The 14,093-nt window shown below is 43.0% G+C and overlaps 1 protein-coding gene across 1 annotated transcript in view; it reads left to right on the top strand.

Moving 5' to 3' along the window:
• Positions 1-3,309, top strand: part of AGPAT5 (1-acylglycerol-3-phosphate O-acyltransferase 5) — a 49,202-nt gene extending 45,893 nt beyond the window's left edge. Inside the window, exon 8 of the mRNA XM_071741760.1 lies at positions 702-3,309. Within this exon, the coding sequence (XP_071597861.1) occupies positions 702-927 (226 nt within the window). The 3' untranslated portion in view covers positions 928-3,309. The remainder of the gene's footprint in view (positions 1-701) is intronic.
• Positions 3,310-14,093: the final 10,784 nt, after the last annotated feature.

Genomic DNA, 14,093 nt, shown 5'->3' with positions numbered 1-14,093 from the left:
GATAAAAACCAAAGTAATTCTGAGATCCCTACCTTCATTAGGGAAATGAGGTAAACAAGTTTTATCTGTCTGTCTTAGAATCATGGCATACCTGAAGTGCCTGGCCCTGCCCAGCATTTCTAGATAAGGTCACCAGTAAGCATATGCAACAGATCATAGAATCATAAGGATTCTGATCCTGAGGGACCTTGGACCTGCATGTGAGTTGGTACTGTTTGAGAGATGATGGTTTCATTTGCCATGTTTTCATTGGTTTTCATTTGATGTTTTCTCATTTGCCAGTCCAGGTTTTCCTTGTTACTGGTTTATTTGATGGTAATTCCTCCTTACATTCAGTGTTCAGTGAGTAACTGAGTGCTTTTTTGTCCTACAGTATTGCCCAGTACTCTGGTCTTTTTTTTCTGGATGCTGAATGAAAAAGATTCTTTTCAACTTTTATATTCAGTTAAAAGTGATCCCTCTGGAAAACCTGCTTTTATTTCTCACATGGGTTCAGGTTCAGTACTTTGATTACACCATTACTTTGAATCATATTCTTAAGGCATACTGATTGCTTTAAACTTACAAGGTGAGCTGCCAGGTATTATTAAATCATTGGTTAAATACTCTCTGATTAGAAGCAGTTACTGTATGAAGCAAGCTGTTTAAAAACTTCTTACACTACTGCATGACTTTGACCATCTCTTTTTGTCTGCTTGTAGGTTACTAATAGAGTTTTATGATGCAAAGGATTCTAAAAGAAGAAATAAATTCCCTGGGAAAAGTGTTCATTCCAAACTGAGCCTCAAGAAAACTTTGCCATCTTTGCTGTTTTTAGGTGGCCTGACTGCTAGTATGCTCCTGACAGAATCTGGAAGGAAACTTTATGTAAAAACGTGGATATATGGGACTTTAATTGGCTGCCTGTGGGTTAGCATTAAACCATAAGCAGGTGTTGGTCTCCAATCAGTGAAATGTGCAGTCTTTTCTTGCACATTGCACCGAACTTTTTCCTGACTTTATAGTAAGAAAAAGTGTAAATAAAAAGCCTTATTGATTGAAAATTGGAAACAGTAGAATTTGTGACTTAAGCCTCTGTGTGGTTGGCCTGGGGAAAATAAACGTAGATTTTCAAATTTGCTACTGATTTTTGCAGAATAATGACAGATAAACCGAGTCGTATGATAAATTGCTTTCCCCATGAATTAACATCCATCTCTGTCTGAGGATTTGATGAAGTTATGCATAAGGGTGTCTTAAGTGGACCTGTGAATGTATTTACAGATAATAATTTAGGGTATATATTTATTCTTCAGATACTTATGTTGAATTTTCATTACTCTTTGGTGCATTGCAGCAGTTCAGTTGCATCTATCCCAGCTGTCTCGCAACTAAAATCAAAACTTCTTTCTTTTTTTTAATTTTGCTTTTCAGTTTTAGCTAAATACTGTTCTTTAAAAGGGACTATGCAAGCTGGCAAATTGAGATGTTACCTGAAGCAGAAAAAAACGTTCTTGAGAACTGCAGTTCATGGGGAAGAAGCTCCGTTTATCTAGTGCATGATTTTTGACTATATTGCAGTATTAGCTGATTATTTGACATATGCAAAACATGAAATTTTACTGAGCAAACAGCTTATTTTGAGCACCCTGTATCTGTGCATAAAAGTAATGTATGCAGTATAATGAATGACATGTTAAGGTTTTTTTTTTCTGGCCTAACCAGACTGTAGCCTACCCACGTCTGCATTATCCCTAGCACCTCAAGACTTCCAGCTGAGCTCACAGACCTTTCGTGTGTACGTGCCATGAGTAGAAGTTTCCTGTTACCTCACGATTTTCTGGAAGCAAACTGTGTCATTTGAGTAATGCATGGAATTACTGTAACTTCAGGAGTGTAAGGGTATGGTAAGGAGGAACCTTCAGATGTTCCTGCTAAATCCGAAGCATGTGCCTTTTCCCACTAATCTGATTTAGCCTGGTGTTTCATAACCTTCTGTCTTCTCCATGCTGTAGTCTCACATGAGATTCTCCAATTATTCTAGGCAATGCAGGCTGCAGTTGGATTGAAGTTACAGGGTCAACGTATGTGATTTGCACAGTAGACTGGTAGTGGAAGAAATCACTATCCTAGCAGTATTTCACCTGCTTGAAAACACACTCCTAAAAGCAAAAGCGACACATCCTTAATACCAGCAAGTCTGCAATTCCCATGGCTGATACTTTAGTTGGGAAGCAACATTTCCTGGTATCAAGGGAATAATCTATATGTACAGTGATGGAGTAGGAAAGAGGATGTACTTTACCTTCTTCCATTAGGGAACTGGACTCCCTATATAAAAAAATGAAAGATCTAGAGAATATTTTTGTATCACTCTTGCAAGCTTTAAATGTGCATCTCTTTTTAGCTTCAGTGCAATTTGTCTTGTGTTAGAGTCCATCGTGAGTTAAATGTCTCTTAGAATTATAACTCAGTTTTTCAGATTCCACCATTGCCAGTTAAAGATACTGCATTTACTGTGTGTGGGGTTTTTTGTTGTTGTTGTTGGTTGGGGTTTTTTTTTGTTTTTTGATTGTTTTTTGTTTTTTTACAGAATTTTATTGAGTAATAATTGCAGTTCCACCTTAAACTCATTTGGTACAACTTTCAGTTTGCAGTTCTGTGTCCTTCCATAATGGATTTTGTCACTGGAGTTATTTATATCAGTGATTGATTCAGGATATGTTGATGAACCATTTTAAAAACAATGACTGGGAACAGTGTTGAAAAACAGTATTGTTATGAAGCTGTGAGACCAGACAAAAAAAAAAAAAGCCATTTTATGTAACAGCCAAATGTGCTCACATGTAGTTCTTCCTATTCTCAGCTGACTGCTTTGAGTGGGTAAACCAGAAGCCAGCATTCCTATGCTAGTGTGATTTTAAATCAGACTGAAATTTTACTCTGACATGACTAAATTTCTTTGTAACATCTAAGAATAACATTTAATTATAAATCAAAAATAAATGCAAACTGCTTAATTCATTTGTAGAAAAATAACTGCTATTTTGAAGAGACTGATTACCACGAAATACTGGATTTCTCTTACTGTTTAAGTATCAGGAAAATAATTGACACAGTGCAACAAACAGGATGTTTATTTTGAACTTTATTGTCTATGTTAATCTTAATTATTTTTTTCCTTGTCATTAATTTATAAAGTTTTGAAACTGTTATTTGCTGATGTATTTGGCATTGGGAGTATCACATGCTATTTCTAAATATGCACTGATATTAACTTGAAATATTTCTTCATTAAAATAAGAAGAGCCAACGCTCATTCAACTTTTCTGTCCTGCCTACTTGTTCAGTTATTTTCTGCACTTTTGTGTTTGTAACTTGATTAACAGAGACTGCTTACAAAAAGTCTGTGAGTGAGGTTTTAAGTCCTTGACAGAAGGATTTGTGTGAGAATGAGTCAATGGAAGCAACTTGTCTTTTTTTTTTTTTTTTTCTGTGCAGCTAAAATGCATTAGAATCAATTTGTGCTTGTTCCAACCCACAGCACCACCAGCTCAGTTTCATTGCTCAGTACCTTTTCACCTGTGAACACCTTCACCACTTGCTGCCTTTTAGTTAATCTGGCAGTACCACAGCTCTGGCCAGGAATCAGGCTCTGCCACACCACAGTCACTGCACAGACAGTCCTGGCAAACAGACTGGACCAGCCCAGGGGTAGGAAGAGGTGTTGCAAATAAATACATGGAGTCTATCTTGGTAGCAAATGCCACCCAGCTTTCAGAGACATTTTAAATCTGACGGACCCATATGCTCAAAAACTTGTTTTTCCAGCTGTCTTGATTTTTCTGCATCTTATAAAAGCAATTTCCCTTGAGTACTGCTGCATTAGTATGCATAAACTGTATGTAAACCTTTTACAGCCAGCAACACCACCACTATGTGCTAGTTCCACAATGTTACTCCTGTGTTTATTTTTGTGGAAGGAATGGGGCTAGTAAGGAAATATTAACTTAAATAATGGAAAACACAAAAAGGGAAGTGAGACAGAAAACTAAAGCACTGACTGATGCTACAATGAGGAAATGACTGAGTAGGACACCTGAGGGGCTCCAGCCTGGTGCAGTCCATTGCAGTCCCCTGAAGCTTTTTACTAGTGTAATACTTGGGGTTTCTTCCTTCAGTAGAACATGGCATGCCTGTAGAACCTTTGGTTTATTACTGAAAAATTTGCCCCCAGATTGTTGGAATGTTCGCATGTATAGAATATGTATATATATATATGTATACACTCACTTTGGGGAGAGAGAGGTAACTATTTTGGGATTGGGTAACAATGGAAACCAGGAGCAGGATTCAAATTCTGGGCTTGGTGTTAAAAATTAAGTAAAAGACTTCTCCCTCCACCACCTCCAAATAAACCTGGCACAGAAAGGCAATGGAAAAGCAGTTGATACATTCGAGATCTTGGCAGCCACTTTATAAAGGCTTTTCCTTTATGAACGTGGAAACCACAGTTTGGTCCTAGCCCACAGTTCTAAGTCACTTTTTATCAGAGTGGCTTAGATGGTAGTAAAGTGAACATGATGGAGTTTCTCCTGTCCTCATTTTCATGTTCTTGCTTGTCTGATCAGTTTGGAGTTCTGTGATTCCAGTGAAGCAAGTTGCACAATTAGCTAAGCATAAGACAAAACCAAAAAAAATTGTTATTTTATGTTTGGATAATGGCAAATGTCACGCAACTGAAACAAAGCAGAGAATAAGTCCAGAGAAGGAAAAGCAGCAATAATTTTATTTAAAAAAAAATAGAAACATCAGCTCCAGCCAGTCATGACCACATCTGATTGATTCCAGGGAAGACCTGCTCCCCATGTGGGGACAAATTTTCCTGTTAACATGGTGAGTGTTTCTCCTACCTGTCCTGGTTCATAGAATCATAGAATCATAGAATCCTAGAGGTTGGAAGGGACCTCAAAAGATCATCTAGTCCAACCCGCCCTGCCAGAGCAGGGCCCCCTAGAGTACATCTCCTAGGAACGTGTCCAGGCGGGTTTTGAATGTCTCCAGTGAAGGAGACTCCACAACCCCCCTGGGCAGCCTGTTCCAGGGCTCCGTCACCCTTACAGTAAAAAAAATTTTTCTGATACTCAACTTGAACCTCCTATGCTCCAATTTACACCCATTACCCCTTGTCCTATCACTGGTCACCACTGAGAAAAGCCTAACTCCATCTCCCTGACACTCACCCCTTACATATTTGAAAACATTGATGAGGTCACCTCTCAGTCTCCTTTTCTCCAAACTAAAGAGACCCAGCTCCCTCAGCCTTTCCTCATAAGGGAGATGTTCCACTCCCTTAATCATCTTAGTAGCTCTGCGCTGGACTCTTTCAAGCACTTCCCTGTCCTTCTTGAACTGAGGGGCCCAGAACTGGACACAATACTTCAGGTGCGGCCTCACCAATGCAGAATAGAGGGGGAGGAGAACCTCTCTTGACCTACTAACCACACCCTTTCTAATGCACCCCAGGATGCCATTGGCCTTCTTGGCCACAAGGGCACATTGCTGGCTCATGGTCATCTTCTTGTCTACCAGGACCCCCAGGTCTCTTTCACCTACACTGCTCTCCAGCAGGTCAGCCCCCAACCTATACTGGGACATCGTGTTGTTCTTCCCCAAATGCAAAACTCTACACTTCCCCTTGTTGAATTTCATCAGTTCAGTCCCAGATTTGCATCCCTACCCTGGACTGACTGCTCTGTTTTCTTCCAAACTTGGAATCCCTCATCACTTTTCAGACTGATGAATTTCCCCCGTTCCCCTCCTGGATGCAAAGAATTCAGTTATTTGCATTCAGCCCCATGAGCTGCTGACAGACAGACCACCAATGCCCCCCTTAAAGCTGCATTCTCCTTTTGAGGACTGGCATTTATTGGCCAGTGCCAGTGGAGAGGGGAAGGCACCTGTTGCTGGTGGATTGACAGTAGGTGTTGCTATTCCAAGAGGAGTTCGTGGACTCTCTGTAGTGAACATCTGACCTGGATCTCCCTCTTGCCTCTGTTCTTCCTCTGATGGACAGTTTGCGTGGCTGTAAGTAAACACACAGGACCAGAAGATACCCTGAAAAATAATGACTTCTTCCTGGGTCATATTTGTAATGTGAAAACTTCACTTGTTATGGTTGTACAAACTATTCCACAGCCATTCTGCCTCCCTTTCATCTTGTATGGGAACTCGGTTTTTGAAGGACATTTTGATGTTTATGTTCCCTGCGTGACTAATTCAAACCAGAGCCATTTTAACCTGTTTGCCCAGTTGGCCCTGAGATACTACAGGGGATGCAGATGTTTAAGGGCTGAGGCTGCTGTCAGTCCTCTGGCTGTATGGTGGCAAAGAGCTGCTGGGCTGAACTGTCAGTCTTCCCACAAAGCCTTTGCAGCAAATGGGTCCCTCAGCTCCCAGTCCCACCACCACAAACTGAGGCCACCATCACCATGGGCTGCCAGTACAAAGGCTTTTGGAGAAATGTAGGTCCTGAAGCCCACTTGGCTTGTTTGCAGCAAGCACAGGACCTGGTGTTGTCTGCAGAGGGTCACTCAAAGGTGAGCTGGGCTTCACTCATGCCTTGAAGTACAGACAGGCAACAAGTTGGAGGATGATGCCTGCTTCAGGGCATCAAACCCCAGTCACTGGAAGTAGGAGATGTGACTCCTGGTTTGAGGAGAGCCAAAGCTACAGTATTTTCCCCACCGGTCCATGTTCTCTGCTTTCCACTTCCTACATGTTCTGGTAAAGGTTGGAGGAGATTATAAAATCCATAGGGCCAGCAGGACTAACTGGTGCCAAAGGCATTTCTGCACCCAAAATTTAATAGCCCTAGGGACAAGGTGGAACCAGAGATGGCCCTGAGAGCTCAAACCAGTGTGCAGGCAGCTGCAACCTCCAGACTGCAGTCATGAAATGAGGAAAAGGGGAAGGGTTCTGCTGTGAAGTGTTGAATGTTTGAAGTGTCTTTCCATGTTAGTAGTGAGCCTGGCACATCACAGGACTGGCAGACCTTGTCACCACTGGGCCTGTTGTGGTCTCATACTCTGCACCAAGACCCTCCTTCTCTGGCCTCTTCAGAGACACCCACAGATGCTGAAATTGCCAAAGCAGTTTGAATTTCTGGATGCAGCAAGCCCCTGGCCTTACTCAGCTGCACAATTATTTCATCCAGTTGGGACCACAGGGGAAAGTGAGCTAGAGAGAATGTAATTTGGAGTTGGCCAAGATGGGACTGTTAACACTGTAATGATCCCAAGAAGTATCAAATGCTGTACAACATCATTAGGCCCAAATAAAAGAATATGCAGAGTTCTCAAGGCTGAAACCTGAACTGGAGGTATTAAGCTAAATTACTTTTCATGCTGTATGCATAACAGTCCCTGGTAAAGGTTTTTGACTTATGGTTTAGCAGACATTTACATCTCCTCTAAATGTTGCACTTTTAGCAGAAACATTATAGGCCCAGAAAATGGCTTTGTCTATATGTTAGTTTGCACACAAGTGTTTTAAAGTTTTGTGTGATAAAGAGACTATAAAAAATTGTCTCTCATCTATACAATCTGAGCAGGTTTTTTCTCTTATAAGCTAAGAAGGCTTCACTTGTTACATGAGGTGTAAAAGAAGCTGTTTTGCAGTCGTGCTTTACTAAAACTCCTGTTGACCACAAAGAATTCCATTAGGAAAATCACATACTGACACATGTTGAAAAGAAGTTTTTTAATAAAACACATGATTTTCTGTAGCCAGGGAGGATAAATTAAAATGCAGAATTACTTCTTCATGAAACCATGCATTTGTAGATAGGACTCAATTGCAGTCAAGGCAGAAATAAATACAAGTGAGTAACGTAATCCACACTGCTGATTAAACACAGAAAGTAGAAGTTACTGAATAAATGGTGGTTTTATTTGTCAGAAAAGGAAATATATTCCAAAGAGCTGACAAATAATTTTGCTCTTAATAGTACTCCTGCCAGCACAGGATATGTTACTGTTTTCTATGTTGAAACAGTAATAAGAGATTGTGTGGGTATATCCTGATGCTGTTAATTGTATCCCTGTTCTGTGACAAGATAACCAGAGAGACAAGAAGTTGCAATACTTAGAACACATCCCCATTTACACCGGAGAGATGGAAATGCCAGGTGGCTGTTGTCACTAGCCCATCCTCTGTGTCCCTTTGGAAAACCAACTGCTGCTAAAGGAGCTGATTTAGAACTAACAATTATTCTTGGCAGTGCAACATGTATAAAAGTAAAGGTGTGATCAGGGACAGGTGTGACCATCACCAGGAATGCCAGTCACAGTGATAAAGCCTTGGTGGCCCATCAACAAGCTCTGAAGAAGCTGGGAATGGGAACTGAAGCCAAGCAGTGGAGCTGCAGTCACTGTGGGATGCTCCATCGGAGCAGGGAATCTCCAAGCAGGTGGTGGGCACTGGCAGCACCACTGGGTTTACACCGTGTACACAACAGAGGCAGCATAACCAGGGGCCAGACCAGGCTCAGCTGAAGTCAACAGGGACTTCCCATTCCTTTTTTCAGTAAGACAAATTTTATGCTTTAGAAGAAAACCCTCTCTCAAATTTGAGGACGTCCTGAAAAGGAGCCTTGCTCCTGAAGCCTCAAAGTCTGGAGCAACTTTGATATCAAAGATACCATAGAATAATCAAATAAGGGTGTGCCAGGCTTAAGGTTCTCCTCCCTTTTTTGTCAGCCCAGGCCAAATTCTTCCACATGCAGTTTTAATTTTTTCATCCCATATTCCTTAGATGCCTGACTTAAATTAAGCCTCATTTGCAGAAAAAAATTAAGAATTACATCTGCTGTAGAAGGCAAGGGGAACATATAAAGTACATCCACAAACCACGATACAGCTGTCTTCCTGCATTGTACTTCTTGGGTTAAATAATAATGAAATACTTATAGACTCTGGTTTTCTAAGCACAATATAATGATAATGCCCTTCCTTACACTTTGTGGGTGTTCAATGAGCACTCTGTTTTGTGAAGTTTTGGATCTTTCTTTATAACATTCACTATGACAGTGTTGGGAGGAAATGTGTTGCTCTGTCTTCATAACCAGGTGTCTCTAACATACAGTCAGCAAGGTAGGGGAAAGCCTTCCAAGTGAACTCAGGTGAGCTCAGAATAAAGAGCAGAGGCTGAAATAACATCCCTCATATCCCTTGCCTGCACAGTTCCCCAGCTGCATTGCTGTGCCTCAGTCTCCTCTCTGTCTCCCAGTTTTCCCCCATCCTCCACACACTTTGGGTCACATCACCTTTTTGCCAGGGCTCATTTTGTATGCTCCAACTCTACCAAACTCTCCTTCTCTTGCATGTTTCACCTCCTCTGAATGCAGTTCAGCTGACATCCTTCATGTAGCCTGGAAAAAAAAATGAGTTTAAAAAAAAAAAATGAAATTTAAAATCCATGCTTTCAACTCTTGAGTATCAGGATTTAGAGGTGCTCTGGCCTGAAGCAGACAGAAATTGCAATTGTTATGGATGTCCTGCTCTGAGCCCTGGAGCATGTCCTGTGCTCATGAACTCACCAGAGAATGAAGCCTGCAAGCTCTAGCTGGCCTCTGGTGAGCACGTGTGAAGTACAGCTGGCTTGGGTTTTTTCCAAAGCTTATGAATTGGCCAAATTGAAACAGACTTTTCACTGAGATGAGAAAAAGTCCATCTCCACAGTAAGGTTGCTATTTTTTCCGGTTCCAAGTCCCTCTCCCAGTAAAAAAGCACCACAGCTTTTTGAGGAAGATTATGAGGGTACTGGGATGTGCATTTTTGGTTTTCTTAAACCTGGTCACTATTAGGTTAAGGAAAAAGGATGCTCTCAGAAATGTGGAGCTGTTTTAGTTGAAAACCTTGAAGAAACCTGAGCCTTCAACACACACCTGGAAAGGGAAACTTTAGTGTATTTGCTGCAAAAAAACACAAATAAACCCAGGATCCAGAGGGCAGGATGTGTTAGGCAGTCTTAACCATAGGTTGCACTACCAACCATGTAACTTCAATTCTTCTGTCTTTCAGTCTTGAACTCTGAAAAAAAAGCTGGACTCAAGGATCGATGTGGGATCAGTTGTGGTTTGGATCAGATTTATTTAGCTCTTTGTTTTTCACTGAGTGTCTTCAGTGAATTGATTTTATGGCTACACATATCTCAGATTCTGCTTTCTGTGTAATGAAGTTTGGAGCCAAACCCAATAATGTGCCAAGCCAGCTTGGCTATACAAATGAGGTTATAAAGGTTTAACTAAACCAAAGGGCTGAAGCAGAGTGTAGCTAAGTCATGCACAGAATATCTGAGTGTTTTGCTTCCTTGCATAAGTAAAGACTTTGCTAAGTATTAATTTCTAACAGCTGTTCCTGAGTATAACTTCATCACCCAGCACCAATGTGTCTCTCAAGTGCTCAGAATGAATCCTGACATTCAGGTGAGGTCAGTGTTGCTATAACCAACTCAGATGGCTGACACTACTAACTTCTGCCTGAAAGAAGATTGGTAAAATGCATTAGAAACATGAGATTTAAGGCTGGAGAAATAATGCAGCCCTTAACTGAAAAGAAAAAATATTTCTGTCACTAAGTGGACCCTGCAGCACATGGCTGCTTAAGTCATGCAGTATGGCACTACTAGGTGTTCAGCAACAGCCAGGTAGCTTGTATGCTCAGGCTCCTATGGCTCCTTTTTGTGGTTTCAGCATCCTCTCTATTCCCCAAGACAAGTTGCTGGCCTGCCAGGGCAGCTGCAGTTTGCATCCTTATGCTGTCCAAGTTGGTTGTGAGAAGCAGGGCTGTGAGACCCCGGAGCTCTGCCAAGTCTCACGTCCTCTTTTCTGGATCAAAGAGATCCTCTTAAAGCACCTGCCATCTAAGTGACTCTGCTGAGTTTGCACAGGAGCAGAGCCAAGGAGCAGCTTCACACAAAGAGCAGAGGTCTCAGTCAGGAGGCAGCAAGTATGAGCTGTCCAGTGTGTGTTAGGACCTAATTTGTTCACATCAGCATCAGCTCTGCCAGCATCTTGGATTAAACCTCAGAATCTGGGCCCAGATGACACATGTGTGGATGCTGTCTTATGTTGCCTGACACATATCCCCTCCTGAGCTATTTGGCTAACACAGTCCAGTGAGGTTCCCTCTCTCCTTTCCTTTGCCGTGGGAAAGGTGCCTCTGTGTCACTCTGAAGTCATCCCTGACATGGCTGCACTGATGAGCACTGCCACACCAGCTGCCTTTTTCCTGTGCAAGGAAACTCAAACTCACCCATCCTCTCAGCAAGACACCCACAGTCACTGGTGATGCTCTGTCCCTTGGTGGCTGGAGGCAGAAGCTTGGGGCTGGACCCCCATCTGATCCTGCTCTCCATCTGTGTTACCAGAGATTTTTGAAACATTTCACACCAAATCGAGCTACATGGAAGGACTGGAAGAGAACATTAGAGGTTATAAACCAAGGGGTTAGAGTTGTAAGGAGGCATTTATTACTGGGCAGCAAGTCCTGTGCCAGTGTGCTGGGGAGCCAGGGCAGTAAGATGGGTTTCCTTGGCCTGACAATCCTGTTTTTCCCCCAATAACGCCCAGGTGACAAACCCCAGGTGCAATCCCCATCAAGATCTTTTCTTCCCTGCACGTTGTGAGATGGTGGGTGGGGGACACGGGGCTGGAAGGGAGCTCTGCAGCAAACCTCTAACCTCAGCAGCAGGGAGAAGGTAACAAGGAGTCAATAGAATGGTGAGTCCGACTGTCCAGGGTAGGGACTGTCACATAAAAAGGAAAACTATTCAGAAGGTGAGAAAATGGGGCTATAATGAACACAGCAGCTGCGGCTGCCAGCAGAACCCCGTGGCTCGGCAGGGTTTTGCTAGGGGAGGGCACGGGAGGATGGTGCTGGCCGGGAGATGCTCCGGCACCGGCCCAGCGCTAGCATTTACCACCATCTCGTGGTCAGCCAGAAAATAACCAACTCTTTGCCGTTTCTACCTATTAATAGCAAGAGGGGAGGGCAGAGAATTGATCCTCACGTTTTACAGTCATCGCGGTCCCTGGTCAGCCCCAGCGCAGAGGAGATGAAGGGAACTCGGAACGGGGTTGACCGAGGGTGAGGGAAATGTCACCAGGTTCCTCAGCTGGAGAGCACAGGTGAGCTGCAATACCTGCCCAGCCCAGGACAGGCCTGAGACAGTCTGCCTGGCAGATCTGCCCTCATCTACACTCGCCAGATTCAGAAAACTGTATCAAGACACCACCTGGCTTCCATGGAGCCCTCTGTCCTGGTACAAGAGGATGTGATGCTACCTCTCCAACACCAACATAAATGCTTTACTTTTGGAGGGAAATAAAAAGCCACAGCCCTGCTCCTTTCCCTGTGGGCTGGTGTAATATGTGAAACCAGCAGTGGTAGCAAGTCAGGTTCACAGTGAAATAAATTATAGAAATCAGCTTGGAAAACAGAATTCCAGGGGATGGCAGAGGAGGAAGAGGGCTGCCAAAATGACAGGGAAGACTTATGATTTCCTACTGAAAATATGGGATTTTCAGCTTCATTTTTGGCTGCTTTCAAAAACCAGTGACAGAGTAACAAGCCTGAATGCACCATGTTTTATGGAGATAACTTAATGATTGGGGGAGTAAATTCTATGTCTGAGATTCTCCCCAGCTTGATAATAAATCAAAAAAGGTCTCAGGTGTGTGTGTTGGGGGATTACTGCAGTCTGAGCTATATGGAAGGGAGATAAGGATTAAGGCAACACAATCCCAGGGCTTCTTACTGAGTGCCCTTGTAAAACAAAGTATCTAAACAAATGCTCATCTCATTAATATTTGTGGTTTATATTATGTGGTTTACATCTGGTTCAGCCATGCAGAGCCTCATCTGCTGGACCTCAGGTTCAATGTATTGACTAACCTGTGGCCTACATAAATACTTTTTTTTTTCCTCTCCATTTCCTACTTTTCAGCAGAACCAGAAAGAGAAAGAGATCCTTGTGTTCTGACTTTTATCTCCTCTAGAAAAAAATAAATGCTTTCTCCTCCAATTTTTGAGGGGTCCCTAGTGTGGACTGTTTTGCCTGTGGATCCTGTGCCAAGCTCCCTGCAGTCCCTTGCTCACTTCTTGGCTGTCCCAGCTAGAAATACAGGATCTGAGTTAAATTTGTGAGCTATAGCTGAGCAGACAAAGCATTTGGCATCACACTCATCTCAGACAGCTTGAGACATCCACATTGCACACAGCTACAGCTTGCTCTGGACTCCTTTATAGGAGACAGGAGGCCAAAGCCTTCTATTTCTCTATGGAGTCACTCGGGAGATAAATGCATGTCCAGTGTTTCCTTCATCTGAATAATTTCAGACATTGGTTCCAGGACAAGATGAAGCAGAGTCTAGCTTGATTTGTTATACTGAGTGTATGTCTGCTGGCTCTGATGGGAGCAGAGCCTGAACAGCTCCAGTGCAGATGTCCCTGCTGGCAGCTGCCCACGTTGAGCCAGGTGGATGCTGGCCCTTGTCCTTCTGCCTCCAGAGAGGCACAGGAGATGTCTCAGCACTTGCAGTCCAGGAGAAAGAGCTGTAGGCAGTGCAGCCACCTCTGAGCAGAGAGCTCACCTCCTGCTGTCCTCTGGGCTGTGGTGCAGAGGCTGAGCTGGGGCTGCCACCCTCCCTGTGGCTGTTCAGAACAATAGTTGGGCTGCCAAAGCACCACACCTCAGCACCTGCAGTTTGGCTTCTGTGTCTTGACATCTTTCCACAAGGTACCTCATCTTCCTCCGTTTTGGGGATAGACCTGGTGAGAAATTTGTCCTCTTGCAGGGTCTGCTTTCTCTGGCTCTTTGTCTTCTAGGTAGTGAATTGATATGGAGCTACTCATGTCCCACCATGGAGAATGACATAAGCTGTTGTACTTAGCATTGTTCCCATACAAAGGACTGGTTTTGTTAGGCAATGTTTGATATACTCCATCTAGTGAAGTAGGTGGCTTAATGCCATGCTCTGATCCAGAGATTTCTATTGCCCAAGCAAACAGGAAGCCCAGACAGTGCAATATGCCTAATTTTATAAGGAAAAA

Source organism: Heliangelus exortis, chromosome 3, assembly GCF_036169615.1.
Source record: "Heliangelus exortis chromosome 3, bHelExo1.hap1, whole genome shotgun sequence".
In the NCBI taxonomy this organism is placed as follows: Eukaryota; Metazoa; Chordata; class Aves; order Apodiformes; family Trochilidae; genus Heliangelus; species Heliangelus exortis.
Note: the sequence above shows the minus strand (reverse complement) of the source record. Positions and strands in the feature narration are given on the sequence as shown.